The 23,124-nt window shown below is 35.2% G+C and overlaps 1 protein-coding gene across 2 annotated transcripts; it reads right to left on the bottom strand.

The window, feature by feature from the left end:
* Nucleotides 1–341: 341 nt before the first annotated feature.
* On the bottom strand, nt 342–6,111 carry LOC144966231 (BBSome-interacting protein 1-like). 2 transcript variants are annotated; one of them, XM_078902413.1, is made up of 2 exons: nt 5,978–6,111; nt 342–2,400 (listed from the first exon to the last, which is right to left on the bottom strand). In XM_078902413.1, the coding sequence occupies exon 2, from the start codon at nt 2,398–2,400 to the stop codon at nt 2,179–2,181; it is 222 nt and encodes a 73-aa protein (XP_078758539.1). In that variant the 5' UTR covers nt 5,978–6,111; the 3' UTR covers nt 342–2,178. The 2 variants fall into 2 exon arrangements, with proteins under 2 accessions (XP_078758539.1, XP_078758540.1); XM_078902414.1 differs by having other exon boundaries at nt 5,993–6,103.
* Nucleotides 6,112–23,124: the final 17,013 nt, after the last annotated feature.

Below are 23,124 nucleotides of genomic sequence, written 5' to 3'. Positions count from 1 at the left end.
ATATCAGCGCCAGTAAAAAGGAAGAAAATGGGACAGTAAAAAGTTCTAGAATTACAATTAAAGCATCCAAGAAAAAGTAAGACAAAGGGGAACTGGGAACAAATAGGGATCAGATGTAGATTCCAAGAGCACACCATCAATGTTCTTAGTTTGAGATCACCAATAAGTCTCATCCGGACACAAGCACGGCCCCCACTAAGAGGAATACACTCAAATGCTTACATTTTAAATTAGAACAAATAGATATAATACATAACAGAGAGATGATTTACAAGGAAAAAAATATCATCTCCCAAAACAATAACTATGCATTTGACTGTTTCCTCCCAGCCAGGCAGGACAAAACCAAGTAATCTCATTCCAAGACAAAGACAGAAAGCAAGTTGGAAAACAGATATAGGGGGATAGAAGACACAATAAGTACACTATGGGAGGTAGGAACCCCACCCAGATGAAATGTTGGTGCTGGATGGAAAAGGTGAGGTAACATAAATGTAATGTAAAACTTTCCACGCTGCATCATCAGTAGATGTAGTTCCCAAAGAATTCCATGATGGAATATGAAGTAATCCATTGGCTATGTGGTCTTGTAGTATGACACTCGCTTTTGGATGGAAGATTGTGAGTTCGAGTCTCACTCGGTGCATAATTGAGCCCTTGAAAAAGACTCTTTACTCACATTTTCTCACTGTACTCAGGTGTAAAATGAGTACATGGTCATTAACAGCGTTGTCTCTGACGGAAAAAATTGCAATATCACCTAACAGGCGTCATGTTTCATTCTACATGTTACTTGTTGCTGTTGGTCAGGGACCCTTTGTAAAGCACTTTGAACATGATAAGTGGATATCACGCTATATAAAAGCTCGCGTTTTGTTTTTTTTAATCTATCTAACAAACACCTGAACTCAACACACATCAGCCACATTGTCCAAGTGGTGAAGCATAGTGAGGTTTTATTGTATTCTGACTTATTACTTTATAGTCTTTAACCCTCTCCTTACCAACCATAGGAAAATCGTCACATTCGTTACAATGTAGCCAACATTTTTCTTATTCTGATTTTATTTAGTTATAGTTATAGCTATAAAAACTCGACATTGCGTTGCAGAGCTAATTTTTCTGAACAAAATACAGAATATACTCATTGCTAATCTGTTTGAAAAAGCTATTTTTGTGTTGGGTGAGTATGAAATATTGGAGTAAAATTCTGAAAATAGCTGGTAAAGAGAGGGTTAACTTTAAGATGATTCATTCACATGATGAATATTGAAAAGAATGGAATCCATTGAGTTCCTACAAAATAAATCGACATTATTGGAAAGGAAAATATGTACATTACTTTTGATGAACGAATCAACGGAGACATCACTCTTTCAGGAGTTTGTGATTAAAGTGTTTAAGTTCACATTTTACAGCCCCAAGATTTCACAATCACATCAAATGCTGGTGATGACGAATCCTACATCACGTTATACATGAAAAAAAAATTGATGAAATTGTTCATTCTTCCTGCCCTTTTCGTCAATGAATGAGGCTAGCAATGGAGGGTGTTAGATGAATAAAGAAATAGGTCAAAAAATTCTTTGAATGATTTAGGGTCAATACCATTCTTCAATCCACTTTGTAGAAAAGGAAATGAAAATTAATTACTTTGTTGCTACAGTATTTGCTAGATTCTAGCACGCTTGTGGGAGAAGCAAAAGAGCACGCTAGAATTCAAGTGTGACAAAATCCGATGCCCATGAGAAGCAACGACTTATTATATATAGATACAATTTGATCACCCAGGTCCGTGTGCCGTGTTGCAGAGTGTGTCAGCCACCAAATACTGCACTAGTTTCCAAACTCTCAATAGCTTTATTGAAAAATCTAAAACTTTTTAATACAGAGAGCTTTGAAAAATGTCTTGAAAGAATTGACTAAGAGAATCTGTAACTTTAGTTTTGATGCGAGACAAGCAAATTCCTTACTTTCGTACGATGACGGAAAGATTTACAAGCTGTACAGTTGATGTTTATCTATTTAGCAGGAAGTTTGGGGATTTCATCCTGTAATGGCCTCTTTATGTCTAGAGTTCATACTTTTTAAACTTCCTTTCAAAAACATTCTCCCATTAAATCAAAGTCCACAATTTTACACAACGCCTCCACAAACACATACCAAACTTTATAAATGCTATAATGAAAAACGACCCGTTGAATCTTGTTCCTGAAGTCTTTCCTGTCTATCCTGTTCCTTGACTTGTTCCTGAGCTTCCTTTTGCATTTTCTCCATCTTCTCCAACGTTACTGATTTGAGAGGCAACAGCTTAGGCTTGCACAAGACCACAGTGGGCATATCCTCTTGATAGACCTGCCCCTTCTTGGGTAGCCACTCCATCAGCTTGTCTTGAGACATCTGGAATATACAAGACAAAAAAATGTGAATATAAAGTCAAAATGATCAGTAAAGTGTTTTTAAACTGAAAAAATAAAGGTCAAGTCTTCTTACTGACGACATTTATTTTAACTCAAATATTATAGCCTAACCGTTTTGAGACAAAAGGTTACAAAATGAGACTAGGATTAGATTATAATTTATATTATGTTTTATTTACAAAAAAGGATAATTTTTTTTAACATTCCAAACAACTATCATTTCATGTTTCTGGGCATTTAAACTCTCTTGAGTTCACCAAATTTGAAGATCGAAACAAATTTGTTTGACTTTTCATTCATACGAACTTGAGAGAGTTAAATTTCTAACACATGCAGCCTGTTCTGTGTTCTGATTGGTCAGTGAGAAAGTGATCTCATTGGGAGGGGAAAAAAAGGCGTTTTTTATTGGTTAAGAGTACGAAATTACAATGGTCGTGTATCAAGAATTGTATCAACTGCCGATTATTGTTTTAAGGATTTCGATAAACAGGGGTTTTACTATGTCACTATTTTTACAGATAGCAAAAAATGGAGAACAATGTCGCTATATAGGGGTAGTCATTAATCAGGGGTGTAATTATCCAAAGGTTGCACTGTATTTACTTATAACCTGGAAAATCGAATTTCAAGTCAAAATAATTCATATAAGGGAATCTTAATCTACACTACATGAACACAGCCCTAAAAAGAGAGATAAAATCATTCTATTGCGATGTGCGTGTGAGAGTCGATGTCGCTTGCGCTGGCACTACTGAGTCACAGCACTGCTTGCCATACATTCACACACACGCACACAATGCCACCATTCCTGCCTCTATGACTTGATTGTCATTGTATTACAATATATGAAAGTTACTAGACAATGCTGGTGTTATAATAAAGCTCACTGAGTTTGAGAAGGGATGCGGCTATGTGGTCTAGTGGTATGACACTCGCTTTCGGATCGGAAGGTCCTGGGTTCGAGCCTCGCTCGACGCATAGTTGAGTCCTTGGAAAAGACTCTTTACTCACATTCTCTCACCATTCTCAGGTGTAAAATGAGTACCTGGCCGTTAACAGCGTTGTCTTTGTCCGAAAAATTGTAATATCGCCTAACAGGCGTCATGTCTCGTCCTACATGTTAAATGTTGCTGTTGACCAAGGACCCCTTGTAAAGCACTTTGAGCACGTTAAGTGGATATTGCGCTATATAAAAGCTCATTTTTTATTGGTTTTTTTTTTTTGTTTTTTTTGATGCACGATTCATATTTTTTTTTAAAATGCCAGTTTTGTCTCCACTCGGCATGCTCTTCGCTGTTTCTATTACTTTATTGTAGCCAAGGTGTGTGCTTATCAACTTCATTGAATGTTAGGTGGCTTTAGCTATGTCAAATAGAAACAAATTTTTAAAAAACACACACAAAATTACTGGGATTTTCAAAGTTTTCATTGAATCTGCAATTTAGTTGGATCTGAGGTTGCTGTACCCGAGGTGCACTGTATTGATTAAGCAGCAAATTTATCAAGTACTTGATAAGAACTGATATCTGTCTTAGTACTTGGAAATAATTATGGGCAATTCCCATCTTTTGATTATCATTTAGGACTCTTGCCCTCTTGGTCGTAGCTTTAATAGGCTATAACTATAGTATGAGGCGGATTGTTCCAGTTTATAAAAGGGATGAAAAATTGCTAACAATATAAATATAGGTGGCGTTTTTATGCACCACCATTGGAGGTGTACAAAAACACACCGTTTTTATGCACCTCCATAGGAGGTGTACAAAAACGCACCGTTTTTATGCACCTCTGTTGGCGGTGATGGTAAATTAATGAAAATGTTGCTGCATACGTCCATGAGGTTTAAATAGTTTTAGATTGTAGTTTAGCTCGCTGCTTAGTGATTACCGATGTACGTTTATACAATGACAAAAAATTAAAGAATAATAAATAATTTTAAAAATTAAAAGTAAAAAGAAACATGGCACACAAATACTGATCTCAAATAAATAAATAACTTTAGAAAATTAAAATCGATGTTTTTTAACAACTTGATGAAAAGTTTTTGAAAAAAAAAAAGAAAAAAAAAGGAAACAAAAATAAAGTAAATTTAAAAATATGTCTACAATAGGAATCGAACCCGGTACTTTCAAGGTTAGAGTCCGACAGCTTGTCCACTGCGCTACGGAGCCACCTGACTGTTCATAACATTTAATAAGGTCTTTCTTGATTGAGGGGCAGCGTGGCTCAGTGGTACGGCCTTTGCTTCCTACCCGAAAGGTACCGAGTTCAATCACCCGCCGCTGCGTTGTGTGGCCTTGAGCAAGTCACCTCGCCCTATCTCACTTTGCGGCGCTGCTCTGCGGCTGACGCCTGGGTTATTCCAGTCTTCCCTTGGAATAGACCCTAAAGACAAATTTCCCCTTGGGGATGATAAAGGGAATTTTATTTTATTATTTTATTTTAAAACATTATTTTACCTTCAATGCAACTTCTATTTTCTGGTTTTATTTTTCGATTTTTAAAATTATTAATGTTATTATTATTATATAAATTTATTAACAAAAACATCCTACAGATGTCACAATATAACTTTCGCCATGTCCAAATACAGAAACACAATATCGCTGATGAAATTGGGTGGAATGCGCATGCGTGACGGAAGTGTATAAAAACGATCCGTTAAGATACACCGTCAGCGGAGGTGCATAAAAACACTACGTAAATATAGTCCTATATGCGATTGTTTAGTTAAGAAAGACTTTTGAGAAAGGAAGGCATTTTGATAGACTGCCTCTAATGAAAAGAGTAATACAGTTACATTTCTTTTTTAAATTGTATGATTCCATCTGCTCACAATGACGGTGAAAATCACCAATGTTGGCTCAATATTCAATATTCTTTCCATAAGTCAGGTCAAAAATTTGGTGCGAAATGAAAGACATACTTTTTCAATTATAATTTGAATTCGCTGATGAAAAGAAGAAAGACTTATTCCAATTGCCATAAAAATCGATTGACCAGAATCGGCCAGGTAACAATCTGAAAAAAACCTGAGTAAGAAATATCTCAAAATCAAACCAACGCAAAATATACTCCAATTCAATTAATAAGCCCATAAGTTTTGGATATAGGACTTGTGAACGTAGGTGAAATATTATTCATTTTTGGTCAGAAGTGCGAGGGAAAAAATTCTAAGATGAAAAAAGAACAAAAATAATTCCGTTCCAAAGGTAACTTTTGTTGAAATTCATAGGAGGATGGTCAAGTTAGGATTTTTTTTTTTTTTTTTTTTTTTTTTTTTTGAGAAAGCAGGTGCATCTTTAACTTTAAACTGTTTTTAAAGGTATGATTTCTTTGTTTTTCAATGTCTAAATAGCTCGACGGTAATCTTTGACTATTTTGAGTTCGCTAAACTAATGTGGCACTGCGTTTGTTGAAATCTAAAACTAAAAAAAATTAAAATTGAATTTGTTGACAGTTGACGCTCGAGTTCGAGTCTGGAGTGACGAAACCTCTCTAGTTTGATATATGTTGTGACTGAGATACAATAACGCAAAATGAGAGCTGACTCAAACCTCTATGATTCTCACAGTGATGACAAAAAATATGAAAATCCAACGTAATCTGATGAATACTCAAATAATTCAAAAGTCGAGGATGTTTTTAGCCCAGATAGTTTTTACCGAGTTATTCTTTGAGAGTAAGAAAAATATCAACTTCCGTTGGCATGAAAAACAAACGAAATTAGTCCATGTAACTGGACTATAAACATTCAAAAATCAATTCAATATCCGACTGAAAAAAAAATTAACTGGATTATTTCCCCTGTCTCTCTACATTCAATAAAAACAACAAGACAAAACAACAATAACAAATGCAACAAATTAAATGAATAAATAAATATATTTTATTAGTTTTCGCCCACATCTCATTTATTCAAACGCTTAAAACACGGAACGTTTCGTGCTGAAAGCCCTTCTGTAGCAAACAACAAAAATGGAAGAAAAAGGCCGTTTATCTCGACTGGACGTTCAGATACCTTTTCTCCGATCCATCTGAATTTTACGTAAATCCCAAAGCAGGCCTCTATATAATAATAATAATAATAATAATAATAATAATAATAATAATAATAATAATAATAATAATAATAATAATAATAATAATAATAATAATAATAATAATAATAATAATAATAATAATAATAATAATAATAATAATAATAATAGTAATAATAATAGATAATAATAATAATAATAATAATAATAATAATAATAATAATAATAATAATAATAATAATAATAATATAATGATGATGATGATGAAAATAATAATAATAATAATAATAATAATATAATAATAATAATAATAATAATAATAATATAATGAATGATGATGATGATGATGATGATGATGATGATGATGATGATGATGATGATGATGATAATGATGATGATGATGATGATGATGATGATATACACTACTGACTGTATATTGCATATATCCTGTATATTTGTGCGGCTATGTGGTCTAGTGGTATGACACTCGCTTTCGGATAGGAAGGTCCTGGGTTCGAGCCTCGCTCGTCGCATAGTTGAGTCCTCACCCAACTCATGTGTAAACTGAGTACCTGGCCTTTAACAGCGGTGTCTCTGTCCTAAAAGTATGGAATATCGGCTAACAGGTGTCATGCCTCGTTCTATATATTTCGAGTTGCTTTGGTCAGAGACCCCTTGCAAATCGCTTTGAGCCCCTTTAGTAGATATTGCGCTATATAAAAGTTCACACACGGTTTTGAGAGGATTAAAGGATGTTAAGTCCCTTAACTAGGGATAAGTCAGAACCAGCCTTCTGCACATTTTGCACACACTCACTTTCACCTATACACTTTCACCTATACACACACACACACACACACACACACAAACACACGTGAAAAAAATTAAAATAAACACGCACACTCATATACATACAGTTGCACACGACACACACACACACACACACACACACACACACACAGGAACAAAATTATAATAAACACGCACGTTCATATACATGCAATCACACGACATACATACATACACACACACACACACACACACACACACATACGTAAAAAGATAAAAATAAACCCGCACAGTCATATACATACAATCATACATACACATCCAATCACACAAATACACACACACACACACACATACATACATACACACATACGTAAAAAAAATAAAAATAAACCCGCACAGTCATATACATACAATCATACATACACATCCAATCACACAAATACACACACACACACACACACACACACACACAGACACAAACACACAACTCCAGCGTATGCAAACTAGCAGAACCATCAGGCACCAATAGGGAATGAGATTAGCGGAAGAGTAGCGTCCCTTGATTAGACGTCCCCCATAGTCTGTGGAAAAGTTATTAATAATAATAATAAGCATATTTATATAGCGCCTTTCGTCGAAACCTCAAAGCGCTTTTTAAAAAAAACAACAACAAAAAAAAACAACAACAACAACATTCAACCAAGGTATCAAAACAATTAAGAGCATTAAAGGGCATCAATACATCATCAATATAAATGTCATATACAATACATTTAAAATTCAATTAAGTAAATATTTCCTGAAAAGATGTGTTTTCAGGGCTTTTTTGAAAATGTCTATTGAGCTCGAGAATCTCACAGATTGAGGGAGATCATTCCAAATCGTGGGTCCGAATTTCATAAGAGACCTATCACCAAAATACTTAAGTTTAGTTTTAGGAGATGCTAACAATTTTGAATCGTGGGATCTAAGATTTCTCAGAGGTACGTATGGTTGGAGTAAGTGTCGAATGTAAAGAGGGACAGAAGACTCAAATACACCAAAGCAGATGAGGGCTATTTTATATTCAATTCTAGCCCGGACTGGCAGCCAGTGGAGGATTCGAAGCATGTCCTGTGTATCATCGTAATGAGATTTTCCCAGGACTAACCTAGCCGCACAATTCTGTACTCTCTGGAGCTTGTTTATTTTGTTATTAGGGAGACCAGCGAGCAATGAGTTGCAGTATTCAAGACGTGACAAGACCAATGCAGAGACAATTATCTTCAAGGTGTTGAAAGGTAAAAACGACCTCATCTGTGATATTCTACGGAGCTCAAAGAACATAATTTTCACATTATTGTTTATATGCTGATCCATAGATAAAGAACTATCCAGAATGACACCTAAATTTTTAGCCTTTTCAGAAATAGAAATATCAGAATTAGATATAGTTAGAGTAGGATTTGAAATTGGAAAGACTTTAATTTTTGCTGAGTTCCTATCAAAACAACTTCAGTTTTGTCTTCATTCAACAATAGCTTATTTGCAAGCATCCAACTTTTGATGGAGTCACAACAATTTTCTATATGACAGACAAGAGAGGAGAGATCACGAGGAGAAGCAGAGTTATATAGCTGCGTGTCGTCAGCATATATGTGGTAATTAACAGAATGGGAGCGTATTACTCTGCCCAATGGTAAAGTATAAAGGGTATAAAGTATAGGACCTAAAACCGAACCTTGCGGGACGCCATATTCTATATAGACATCGTTAGAAACTTTGCCATTTACACTCACTGCCTGTGACCTATTGGTGAGATATGATTTAAACCACGAAAGAGTAGTACCAGAGATGCCAAAATCAGAATAAAGCCTATCACTTAGGATTGAGTGATCTATTGTGTCGAATGCCGCAGATAGATCTAACAGCGTAAGGATAGATATATTACCATTGTCACTTGCTATCAGCAGGTCATTCACGATCTTCAAAAGGGCAGTTTCAGTGCTATGATGCTTACGGTAAGCTGGTTGAAAAGGCTCGATAAGATTGTTTGAATCTAGATGATTCCTTAGCTGCTCTAGTACCACTCTCTCCAGGATTTTTGAAAGAAAGGGCAAGTTAGAAACAGGGCGGTAATTCTTCAAATTTTCAGGGTCCAAATTATGCTTTGTAAAAAGAGGAGTGACAATTGCTTTTTTGTAGCAATCTGGTACAGCCCCAGACTGCAATGAGTTATTTATGATTGCAGTAATAGGTTCTAAAAAAAAAAAAAACTCTCGTCTCTCGATGGTCTCTCGTCCTTGCACGAGAGGCATGCGCACAACCAACATGACGTTCTCTCTCTAATAACTTTTCCGCCGGTGACGTCACAGACTATGGGTGACGTCTATCAAAGGACGCTACTCTTCAGCTAATCTCATTCCCTATTAAGAAAGGGCACCGAATGTTACATTTCACACAATGTATTTGTGAACTGCCGACTCAAAACTGTGTTATGCCAGGGTCCATTAAAAGCTAACAATTAAATACATGCTCAAAAAATACGAGAGATGAATAAAATTCATATGTTCTATAGACCCCTCTTCAACAACCCCCCCCCCCCTCACCCAACCCCACCCCACCCCCCAACACGGCCGAAATAAAGGAATAATGAAAACATTTCCACGACTGAATCTGTGTGAAAACAGTGTTCTACTGTACTTGCCATCAGGCGAAATAATATCTCATCAATTTATGACACACATGAATATAATCCCATCTGTATACATATCAAACTTATGATTTGGCCATGAATTACATATGATATTATGGCCAATAAATAATCCGTGCTATAATCTCTGGTGTTGAGCTATTACCAACCTTAGCCCTAAAGAACAATCTGTTATATGTTTTGTTGTATCGTGTAGCAAAGACAGAGCGGTTTGACCTCACGGTGCAGGGTCATCATATTATTTCGTCAGCTCTCACTTAAATTGGATTCAATAGTCTGATGTCACGTCGCCCAGCAACGACGAGCAGCGTGGTTCTAAACAAAGAAAATTGGTACTTTTTATTCTTCATGCTGGCTAGAACTTTACATATTTTCATGTGATCAGAATGTATAAAAGTCAAAACATGATCATATTTATAATGTTTTTCTCCTCTGGATACACTTTTATGCTCGTCGGAGACATATTTTATTAGGGCGTCCGCCATTGTTCCGATAGTTTAGAGCCAGTTACTAAGTTACTCTGCGTCATTACGAGGGAAGTGACGTCATGGCTGTTGAAGCCAAAACAGAATATTTTTTAAAAATATCATATTGGCCAGAAAACTTTTAATCTAAAAATTTCCCCTATGGGATGAATAAAAGGAATTTAATTATTTTTTTTAAAGAGGGGTGGGGGGGGGGGGGGCGAGAATACAAAGTAAAGTTTATGAAAAAACAATATTGCTATGTCTATGTAAAGAAGACACGTTGACATCCAGGTGACGCGTTCGGATGAGAGTCAGTGGTAGCCTAAGGCTGCGATTGGAAGCAGCTACAGAATAGATTGAAACATAGAATATAATATAAACATACGTACTCACGAGGAACATGCAGAAGAATTAAAGAAGCTAATATACAGAGAAGTGGTAAGACCTGGAATGAGATTAAAAAGTTAGCTCAGGATAGAGAAGGATGGAAACTGTTTGTCTGTGGCCTATACCCTGACCCAGGGTGAAAAAGGCAATGAAGATGACTCATTCATCAATGTTATTAAAAAAATTGAGCTTTTATATAGAGAATATCCATTAAACGGGCTCAAAGCGCTTTACAAGGGGTCTCTGCCAACAGCAACATTTAACATGTAGGCCGGGACATATCGCCTGTTAGGCGATATTACAATTTTTTTCGGACTGAGACAACGCTGTTAACGGCCAGGTACTCATTATACACATGAGTACGGTGAGAGAATGTGAGTAAAGAGTCTTTTCCAAGGACTCAACTATGCGCCGAGCGAGGCTCGAATCCAGGACCTTCCGATCCGAAAGCGAGTGTCATGCCACTAGACCACATACCATTGTACTCAAACATACTCACAAATAAATATATGTGTGTGTGTGTGTGTGTGTGTGTGTGTGTGTGTGTGTGTTTAACAAGCAAGTATATACCATTTATTTTGCCAATTAATATTTCGCCATTTATTATGTGTGTGCTAACGAGGGTCAAAATCAGAATGCGTTGATTGTTCTTTATTATCGATGATTCAAACCTTTGTTTTGCCCCCTTCTATCGTCTATTGACTTGACTTTTGACTTATGCCTCTTGGCTCCTGGCGAAACATGGGGCCTCAACAGCACTCTTCCTTCTTCTTCTGACCTTTTTATCGCATATTACCTAACTGTAAAAATATACTTTATAAAAAAAAAGGTGTGTGTGGGGGGGGGGGGGGGGGTAGCTTTGTTTTGCACTTCGTGCAAAAAATTAATTTGTCCTTGATAACCAAGCAAGGCCAGGTTATGTCTACTTTAAAATGTTTGGAATCGATTACTAAACTAACAAAAAAGCTTTTATCGCAATCACGAATACACATTAGACAAAGGCTATTTCAATCTCCATAATTAAGAGCACGGGTGTTATTAGCCTTAACAACAGGTTTACTGCGAGGTTATTGCAAACCTCGATTATGGGACACAACGCGTAGCCATCGTTAACTTATAGATAGTTCGAAGATGACGTGAGAGACCTTCCATAAGCTACTACATCCTAAGTATTCTTGTTCTAGTAGGGGGTTTGGGAGGGGTGAACAATTTTTTTTAAGTCTCCCCCCCCCCCCTCCCAAACCCCCTACTAGAACAAGAATACTTGGGATGTAGTAGCTTATGGAAGGTCTCCCGATGACGTCACTCAGGTCTTTGCTATTATTTTTTGCCATCCGCGTTTATGAGTAATGCTCACTGAACTGTATTAACCCGACTATAAACGTTTATTGATACACACAGTTTTGTGTGTTGGTCCGTTATACTTCCGGATGGCAATGTTATGAGCTTCTTAGCCAAACGCATATTATCTCTCATAACATTGCCATCCGGAAGTATAACGGACCAACACACAAAACTGTGTGTATCCATGAACGTTTATTGTCAGGTTAATACAGTTCAGTGAACATTACTCATAAACGCGGATGGCAAAAAACAATAACAAAGACATGAGTGGCGTCATCTTCGAACTATCTATAGATAGTATGCGCTTGGCTAAGAAGCTCATAACATTGCCATCCGGAAGTATAACGGACCAACACACAAAACTGTGTGTATCCATGAACGCTTATAGTCGGGTTAATATAGTTCAGTGAGCATTACTCATGAACGCGAATGGCAAAAAACAATAACAAAGACCTGAATGACGTCATCTTCGAACTATCTATACAAATCTACTGCCTATCTATTTTATTTATCTTATTCTATTTGCACGTGGCCCGGTGGCGTGCGTGATTGACCGAGAAGCCAAAGGCAAGACAGACCAAGGTCAAAGCCCGATGAACGGATCCAGTCAGTGCAGGGTTGGGGCGGGGTCTCGGGCTGGGGTTAATCCCGGTCGCCAGGACGAATGCAACGAACTGCCATATGTCGCACAAAAACGACTTTTTAAGAAACTAACAATAGTAATAATAATAATGATAATAAAAATAATAATAATAATAATAATAATAATAATAATAATAATAATAATAATAATAATAATAATAATAATAATAATAATAATAATAATAATAATAATGATGATAATAATAATAATAATAATAATAATAATATAATAATAATAATAATAATAATAATAATAATAATAATAATAATAATAATAATAATAATAATAATAATAATAATAATAATAATAATCATAATAATAATTTGGCCAGAAAAGTTTACTTAAAATTTCGGTCGGTTTTTTGTTGTTTTTTTTTTTTACCTTTAAAAAAAACAACATCGAAATCTCTTACACCTCACAGTTCTTTTAATCTTTCGGGCGCTTAAATGACCTAAATAGTGTCGAAAGCGCTGTTAAACATCTAAAAACAAACAAAACAATCTTTTAATCTTCACATTTGAGAGTTTTTGAAAGGCCATGTTGTGGTCACTTTAACCGATCGACAATTGAAGAAAATTCCTTGTCAAATCTTTTCCAAAAAAAAAAAAAAAACAACAACAAAAACCAAACTAATACATAATAAATATGCGTTTTGTCGATGAGCTGACAAAAAACAGGGCAAGTCGCCAGAACAGTTGACCTGCTATAGATTTTGGCCACTTCCAACAAAGCGAGAAACGTAACGAAGTACACACGAATGCATGCCTAATGCAATAAAAAGGTCAATGTGGACTTAATCGATCTGTCTTGACGTAGTAGTTTGCAACTTATTGGATCCGATAAGATCTTAGCATAACAAAACTGTCACGGTTTACTGCCTATAATATTATATTTATTATTATTCTGATCCAGGGCTTCAATCTTGTAATGATACTCGTATTACGTCGGAATGAACAAGTTGACGAAAATCTAGTTTAAAGACAACATGTCGGAATGAACAAGTTAAAGAAAATCTAGTTTAAAGGCAATTTCTGATGAACAAGTTGACGAAAATCTAGTTTAAAGACAACATGTCGGAATAAACAAGTTAAAGAAAATCTAGTTTAAAGGCAATTTGTGATGAACAAGTTGACGAAAATCTAGTTTAAAGACAACATGTCGGAATGAACAAGTTGACAAAAATCTAGTTTAAAGGCAATATGTCGGAATGAACAAGTTGACGAAAATCTAGTTTAATGGCAATATGTGAATGAACAAGTTGACGAAAATCTAGTTTAAAGGCAATATGTCGGAATGAACAAGTTAAAGAAAATCTAGTTTAAAGGCAATTTGTGATGAACAAGTTGACGAAAATCTAGTTTAAAGACAACATGTCGGAATGAACAAGTTGACGAAAATCTAGTTTAATGGCAATATGTGAATGAACAAGTTGACGAAAATCTAGTTTAAAGGCAATATGTCGGAATGAACAAGTTGACGAAAATCTAGTTTAAAGGCAATATGTGAATGAACAAGTTGACGAAAATCTAGTTTAAAGACAACATGTCGGAATGAACAAGTTGACGAAAATCTAGTTTAATGGCAATATGTGAATGAACAAGTTGAAGAAAATCTAGTTTAATGGCAATATGTCGGAATAAAAAAGTTGAAGAAAATCTAGTTTAAAGGCAATTTGTGAATGAACAAGTTGAAGAAAATCTAGTTTAAAGGCAATATGTCGGAATGAACAAGTTGACGAAAATCTAGTTTAAAGGCAATATGTGAATGAACAAGTTGACGAAAATCTAGTTTAAAGGCAATATGTCGGAATGAACAAGTTGACGAAAATCTAGTTTAATGGCAATATGTGAATGAACAAGTTGAAGAAAATCTAGTTTAATGGCAATATGTCGGAATGAACAAGTTGACGAAAATCTAATTTAAAGGCAATATGTGAATGAACAAGTTGACGAAAATCTAGTTTAAAGGCAATATGTCGGAATGAACAAGTTGACGAAAATCTAGTTTAAAGGCAATATGTGAATGAACAAGTTGAAGAAAATCTAGTTTAAAGACAACATGTCGGAATGAACAAGTTGACGAAAATCTAGTTTAAAGGCAATATGTCGGAATGAACAAGTTGACGAAAATCTAGTTTAATGGCAATATGTGAATGAACAAGTTGACGAAAATCTAGTTTAAAGGCAATATGTCGGAATGAACAAGTTAAAGAAAATCTAGTTTAAAGGCAATTTGTGATGAACAAGTTGACGAAAATCTAGTTTAAAGACAACATGTCGGAATGAACAAGTTGACGAAAATCTAGTTTAAAGGCAATATGTCGGAATGAACAAGTTGACGAAAATCTAGTTTAATGGCAATATGTGAATGAACAAGTTGACGAAAATCTAGTTTAAAGGCAATATGTCGGAATGAACATGTTGACGAAAATCTAGTTTAAAGGCAATATGTGAATGAACAAGTTGACGAAAATCTAGTTTAAAGACAACATGTCGGAATGAACAAGTTGACGAAAATCTAGTTTAAAGGCAATATGTCGGAATGAACAAGTTGACGAAAATCTAGTTTAAAGGCAATATGTCGGAATGAACAAGTTGAAGAAAATCTAGTTTAAAGGCAATTTGTGAATGAACAAGTTGAAGAAAATCTAGTTTAATGGCAATATGTCGGAATGAACAAGTTGACGAAAATCTAATTTAAAGGCAATATGTGAATGAACAAGTTGACGAAAATCTAGTTTAAAGGCAATATGTCGGAATGAACAAGTTGACGAAAATCTAGTTTAAAGGCAATATGTGAATGAACAAGTTGAAGAAAATCTAGTTTAAAGACAACATGTCGGAATGAACAAGTTGACGAAAATCTAGTTTAAAGGCAATATGTCGGAATGAACAAGTTGACGAAAATCTAGTTTAATGGCAATATGTGAATGAACAAGTTGACGAAAATCTAGTTTAAAGGCAATATGTCGGAATGAACAAGTTGAGGAAAATCTAGTTTAAAGGCAATTTGTGAATGAACAAGTTGACGAAAATCTAGTTTAAAGGCAATATGTCGTAATGAACAAGTTGACGAAAATCTAGTTTAAAGGCAACATGTGAATGAACAAGTTGAAGAAAATCTAGTTTAAAGGCAATATATGAATGAACAAGTTGAAGAAAATCTAGTTTAAAGGCAATATGTCGGAATGAACAAGTTGATGAAAATCTAGTTTAATGGCAATATGTCGGAATGAACAAGTTGATGAAAATCTAGTTTAATGGCAATATGTCGGAATAAAAAAGTTGAAGAAAATCTAGTTTAAAGGCAATATGTCGGAATGAACAAGTTGACGAAAATCTAGTTTAATGGCAATATGTGAATGAACAAGTTGACGAAAATATAGTTTAAAGGCAATATATGAATGAACAATTTGACGAAAATATAGTTTACAGGCAATGTGAATGAACAAGTTGACGAAAATCTAGTTTACAGGCAATGTGAATGAACAAGTTGAAGAAAATCTAATTTAAAGGCAATATATGAATGAACAAGTCGACGAATGTGAGTAAAGAGCATTTTCCTAGAACTCAACAATGCACCGAGCGAGGCTTGAGCCCAGGACCTTCCGATCCGAACGCGAGTGTCATACCACGAGACCACATAGCGCACAAATAGACTACATGATAGTCGAGAAAATTCCAGGAGACAGGGGACCTAACCAAGATGTTCTCGTAAAGGATGAGGATGGCTCAATGATTGCAGAAGAACACAACAAATTAGAAAGATGGAAAGTGGACTTTCAGTAAAAATCATTAACAGACCAGACCCGAGCACCTTCCCCAACATCAACGAGGCAGATGAAGACTTTGAAGTTTATATTGGTGACATCACAGGAGGAGAAATTATTAGAGAGACAACCAAAAAGCTGAAGATTGGGAAAATGCCTGGATATAATGGTATTTGCCCTGAAACGTTGAAGGAAGAATGTAATATAGAGAGTCCTACTCCTCAGAGCTATACTGCAAGGTGAAGCAGGAATCAGTTCCAAACACTTGGAGGAAAGGAACCATTATCAAACTATTATCAGACCTTGGGGATTGAAAAAACTGGAGAGGCATCACTTTACTACTCTCATTGGCCAGTAAAATATTAAGCCGTATCATGCCTTAGCCATCGTTAACATAATTAACAGCCTGACACAAGAACCCTCTACGACTGGCAGTTTGACGTCATTTTTTAGGTTTGTGTAGCGTCTAGTGAGTTGTCGTTACTAGAGCTCAAGGAAACACGTTATTTCATTGGATGAACTATTGAATACAACTCACGATTTCTTTTCTTTTGTGGCAAAAGGCTGGCATTTTGGCGTCATTTTTTGGTCAGTGTCAGGCCATAACTTTACGAAGGCCACGCTAGAACCCTCTAGGACTGGCATTTTGGCGTCATTTTTTGGTCAGTGTCAGGCTCCGATGGCTCCGACCACACTCAGAAGACTCTCGGTGGCAGTTGACAACATCCGGCGACAAGAACAGGCATGCAGCAGGAGAGGTAGATCATCATGTACAGACCACATTTTTGTACTTCGACAAATTTTGGAACAATCGAATGAGTGGAACTGCCCCCTCCCTCCCTGTATGTTGCACTTATCGACTTTAACGAGAAAGCCAATGGCAGAAACAGATGGTAGACGTTGAAAGGAGCCCTATTTTCAACACTGAGTGAAGAGGATTAAGTAAGTAAGTAAGAGTTAAAGCAACAAAACTCGTTCTCCTTACCACACCCCCCCTAAACTTGAGCATTTATACAACGCAATATCCACTAATTGTGATTAAATAATAATAATAATAATAATAATAATGATAATAATAATGATAATAATAATAATAATAATAATAATAATAATGATAATAATAATAATAATAATAATAATAATAATAATAATAATAATAATAATAATAATAATAATAATAATAATAATAATACGTACTTATAGCGCTCCTTTCCACCAGAATTGCTCGGAAGCGCTTATACTTATATGCACATGCGATCATATATCATACCATTCAATAAAATCAATAAAATCACTCACAGAAAACTGAAAGGAAATACTCTGTCTTCAAAGAGGTTTTAAAGTAGGAAAAGAGAATTACAATGTTTGGTGTCCGCTGAAAGAGCATTCCACACAGAGGGAGTAGAATGGGCGAAAGCACGTCGTGAAAATTCGACTTATGAATCAAACTGTTCAAGTACAGGGAAGTAGATGCGCGGAGAGAGCAATTCGGATTGCAGATAGAAGGAAGAGATGACAAGTTAGTTGGGAGCAGTGCCATGGATGCACTTGAAACAGTAACAGGCAAGTTTGTAAGCAATCTGCTTTTCCACGGGAAGCCAATGCAACGACTGCAAGACTGGAGTGATATGATCTGACTTGCTTGAAGCGCTTTACGAGGGTTCCCCTGCCAACAGCAACATTTTACATGTAAAACGAGACATGATGCCTATTAGAAGATATTGCAATTTCTTTCAGATTAAGACAACCCTGCTAACAGCCATGCACTCATTTTACAAATGAATACCGCATGAGAATGTGAATAAAAAGCCTTTTCCAGGGACTCAACTTTGCGCCGTTCAGAGCGGACTCAAACCCTGGAATTCCAATTCCGAAGGCACTTGCATTACCATAAGACCACATAGTCATTCAGTGAGTTAAGTCAGATCAACAGGGACAGATCAATATTATACACAAAAAGGAATTAAATAAATAAATAAAAAAATGAATAAATAAATAAATAAATAAATAAATAAATAAATAAATAAATAAATAAATAAATAAATAAAAAAATGAATAAATACATTGATTTAAAAGAAAGAAGTCGTGATGGTGGGACGAGAGAGAGAGAGAGAGAGAGAGAGAGAGAGAGAGATTATGTAGATAGATAGATAGATAGATCAATGCTTAGAATCAAGTTTAATTTACCAAGCCACAGTCACAGAAACTAAAACAAACAAGCAAGAAAAATATGTAGGACTAACAGAAAATAATTTCAAAACAAGATACAACCTCCACACCTCAACATTTAGAAACACTAACAAAAAAACATCCACAAAACTCAGCGAACATATTTGGAAATTAAAAGACAACAAAATAGACCACAACATTTCATGGAAAATTTTATCTAAAGCAACAGGATACACACCAACATCAAAACAATGTAGCTTATGCCTGGAAGAAAAATATACTATAATCAAACAACCTCATGAAGCCACACTCAACATGAAAAGTGAGATCTACGGAAGGTGTCCCCATCGGCGTAAATTCTTGTTAAGCAACTTTAAACCGGAACCACTTCAAGAAACAACAACAGTCAACAAAACAACTCAGTCCTGACGATGGCAAATTAAGCCTGAAACATTAATGTAGACTGTCTCAAACATTGTGGTAAATATTTTAAATAATAATAGATAGATAGATAGATAGATAGATAGATAGATAGATAGATAGATAGATAGATAGATAGATAGATAGATAGATAGATAGATTGATAGATAGATAGATGTATAGATAGACAGATATGTAAATAAACATATTGTTAGATAGGTAGATAGAGAGAAAGAGATAGAGATAGTGTGAAAGGGAGAGATGGAGAGAGAGAGAGAGAGAGAGAGAGAGAGAGAGAGAGAGAGATATATATATATATATATATATATAATGTAGATAGATGGATAGATATATAGATAGATGTATAGATAGACATATATGTAAATATATCGTTAGATAGGTAGAGAGAAAGAGATAGAGATAGTGTGAAATCCTTTCTTTAAAAAATATAGCATTGTGGAGAACATTGTGCTTATTTGAGTAAATAAAAAAATTGATACGGCGCACAACTCTACTGAAAGATTTGAAAATTAGAAATGTATTTTTACAGATAGATAAACAGATAACTTGATTTCCTTTTATAATTTAAAGCCAGTTTGAAAGTTCGTTGAGTCAAACAGATAATATCATAAAATATGTACCGACGACACTTGGCTCTCAAAATCAACTAATGTTGACACTGTAAAAAGTTGTCAATTTGCGTCATCTATTTATGACATCAAGTATTATTAGTACTTCCGTTGTGTCGTTGATTTAGCGATGATCAGTTTTGTTATGTTTTGGGTTAGCTCGAGAGGTTATGTTCTAATTGCGTGTATGTTTGTGTGTGTGTGTGTGTGTGTTTGTGTGTGTGTGTGTGTTGTGTGTGGTGTATACATGTGTGTGTGTGTGTTGGCATTTTTCAGCAAATCGTGGCATTCATAGTGATATTATTCACTTGATCACACGAAGGTATTTCAGTCGCCATTTTGATTCTTTTTTTTCTATTAGGGTTAGCTCGAGAGGTTAGTCATAAGTGTTATTAAAGGTGCTAGGGTGTTTGTTTTTCCATAAGTTAAGTAAAGGGGAGACATTCCGAAAGCTCCTACATCCCCAGTATTCTTTAAATTTGTATTTTCACCGTTGATATTTTGTCAGGCATTTATTTATTCAGTTTGTCATTATATAGAAGTATTTTTAAAACTCTAGAACAAACCTTGATAGATTTGTGAAAGTTTAACATTTCCTTATTTGACCATTGTTTTGATTTTCGGCCGCATTGTGATTTGTTAAGTATGGAAAGGTAGTGCAAAGCAGTCCGAGAGCTGGCGACATAGTGTTTATCCCTAGAATCAACCTGACGACAACAACGGATTCAGGCTTACCATTTATTCTAAATAGAAGACAGTTTCCGGTAAAATTGTCATATGCAATGACAATTAACAAGTCTCAGGGGCAAACATTAAGCAAGGTGGGGATTTTCTTACCACAACCGGTATTCACACACGGACAACTGTATGTTGCTGTGTCACGGGTCAGAGGCTATAGTGGCTTACACTTCATGTTGGGCCACACAGAAAAATCAACCGAAGATATACCAAATTACACAGACAACGTTGTTTACCAATCTGCCCTCATTAAATGATGGTGAGTACAGTATCGAATGAAAATAGTTCTTTTCCCGCGAAATTGCGGGCTTTTTACTAGTATATTATATATATATATATATATATATATATATATATATATATATATATATATAAGAGTGAGAGAGAGGGAGAGAGAGAGAGAGAGAGAGAGAGAGAGAGATATATATATATATAAAAATTATGTAGATAGATAGATAGATAGATAGATAGATAGATAGATAGATAGATAGATAGATAGATAGATAGATAGATGGATAGATAGATAGATAGATAGATAGATAGATAGATAGATAGATAGATAGATAGATAGATAGATAGATAGATAGATAGATAGATAGATAGATAGATAGATAGATAGATAGATAGATAGATAGATAGATAGATAGATAGATAGATAGATAGATAGATAGATAGATGGATAGATGTATAGATAGACAGATATGTAAATAGACATTTTATTGTTAGATAGGTAGACAGAGAGAAAGAGAGAGATAGTGTGAAAGGGAGAGAGAGAGAGAGAGAGAGAGAGAGAGAGAGAGAGAGAATGTAGATAGATGGAGAGATAGATAGATGTATAGATAGACAGATATGTAAATATATCGTTAGATAGGTAGAGAGAAAGAGATAGAGATAGTGTGAAATATATTATATATATATATATATATATATATATATATATATATATATATATAAGAGTGAGAGAGAGAGAGAGAGAGAGAGAGAGAGAGAGAGAGAGAGAGAGAGAGCACTTTTCTATTCTTGTATTGGTATCGTATCGTGTAAAGGCAAGGTTTAAGTTGGGCCTTCGGGCGAGACATTCCTAAGCCCCAATGGTATCGAAATTGCAATGCATTGTCAATTGTGGTAGTCGTATTCTACCTCACATCGATAACATATCTTTTTACCTTTTGGCCAGAAAACTGCTATCTATTAAAATAACTTCAAACTTTTGGGGAAAAATGTTAAGCCCGAGACTGCTTGGGTGTTTAGAGGGACAAGCTTCTAAGACCGGTTTAACAATTGTTGATAAATTGGGATAAATATGAATCGATCGATTCTAGGACGTATACGATTTGTGGCCAAAATGTGAAAAATAAAATGCGATTTTTCGATGCACTGCAATGTTGTTCTACAAACTTGATTAGAATTGAGATAAATTGCGTGCAAGCCTGACATGAATGCTATTTACAACAATTGGACTTGGTTGTTTATTTTCAATTATCTCAAACTTGCCCTCGAACTCAACACAAGCCGATATCATTCACCAACGCAAAACTATTCAATTGCTTTGACAGCCATGTCAATACTGACCCGTAGTGGAATTCCCGATAGCTTAATAGGTTGTGTACACATCATTTCACACTTCACACATAAACTCATGAATAGCACAGGAGAAGGAAAGGCAGAGTGACATTTTTTAATTTTTTGAAAAACGTACTTTTCAAATTCAAATTTAAAACTTGAAGATATGAACAAAACTTTCTTGATTAATCTTCTAAAATGTAAGATTTTCTAATATCTAAAATGCCAATAAAGCATCATTTGAATGATAGTTTAATATAGTTTTATATATATAATGATCTCTTGGGTTGATTCATTTTTCTTTTGTTCTTTTTAAAATAGTCATTTTAAGTGATTTGTTGTATGTGTGTGAAATAAAACAATTGCGGCCAATTTTTTGAACAAAAATGAAAAAAACAAAACAAGCGTTTGTCAGTGTGCAGCAAAGCTGATCTAAGGTTTTACTTTTAACTATTAAACATTACGTATGTATAGAAATGCCACGGTTGAAATCTACAGCGACTGAAATGTGGAAATGCATTTGTTCTAGTCTGACATTTGATCATTAAAAATTTAAGGCTGACTTTGTAAGAAAATTACTTTAAATTTTAAATAGGTCAGGATTGTTGCCGCAGGGGAAGTGAGGGAGAGTGGGAGGGGAGAGAGAGAGAGAGAGAGAGAGAGAGAGAGAGAGAGAGAGGAGAGAGAGAGAGAAGGTGAGCAAGAAAGAGAGAGAGGGGGAGTGATTACAGATTGAGGCCTACATACAACAAATGGTGAAGGAAACATAATTTAGATACTCCCAAAAGTCACTGCAAGATTCTTTTTGTTGACTTTTCGTCAGCCGTTGACACAACACAAGCACGTCTCTCGTTAAAAAAATGTCCCATCTCCATATAAAAAAAACAAACTTTGTTACATTATCCTGACTATCTGAATTGTTGATCGATAGAAAACAGTATGTATGTGCAGGATGGAAAAAATCCCACAAATTAATCAAATATATTAGTGCTCTTCAGGGTTGTGTAATCTCGCCCATGTTGTTCATTCTTTACACAAACGGTTGCCAAAG

Source organism: Berghia stephanieae, chromosome 2, assembly GCF_034508935.2.
Source record: "Berghia stephanieae isolate SIO BIC M18660-M18661 chromosome 2, UCSD_Bste_1.3, whole genome shotgun sequence".
In the NCBI taxonomy this organism is placed as follows: Eukaryota; Metazoa; Mollusca; class Gastropoda; order Nudibranchia; family Aeolidiidae; genus Berghia; species Berghia stephanieae.
The sequence above is the reverse complement of the archived record's forward strand: the minus strand, read 5'-3'. Positions and strand labels throughout refer to the sequence as shown.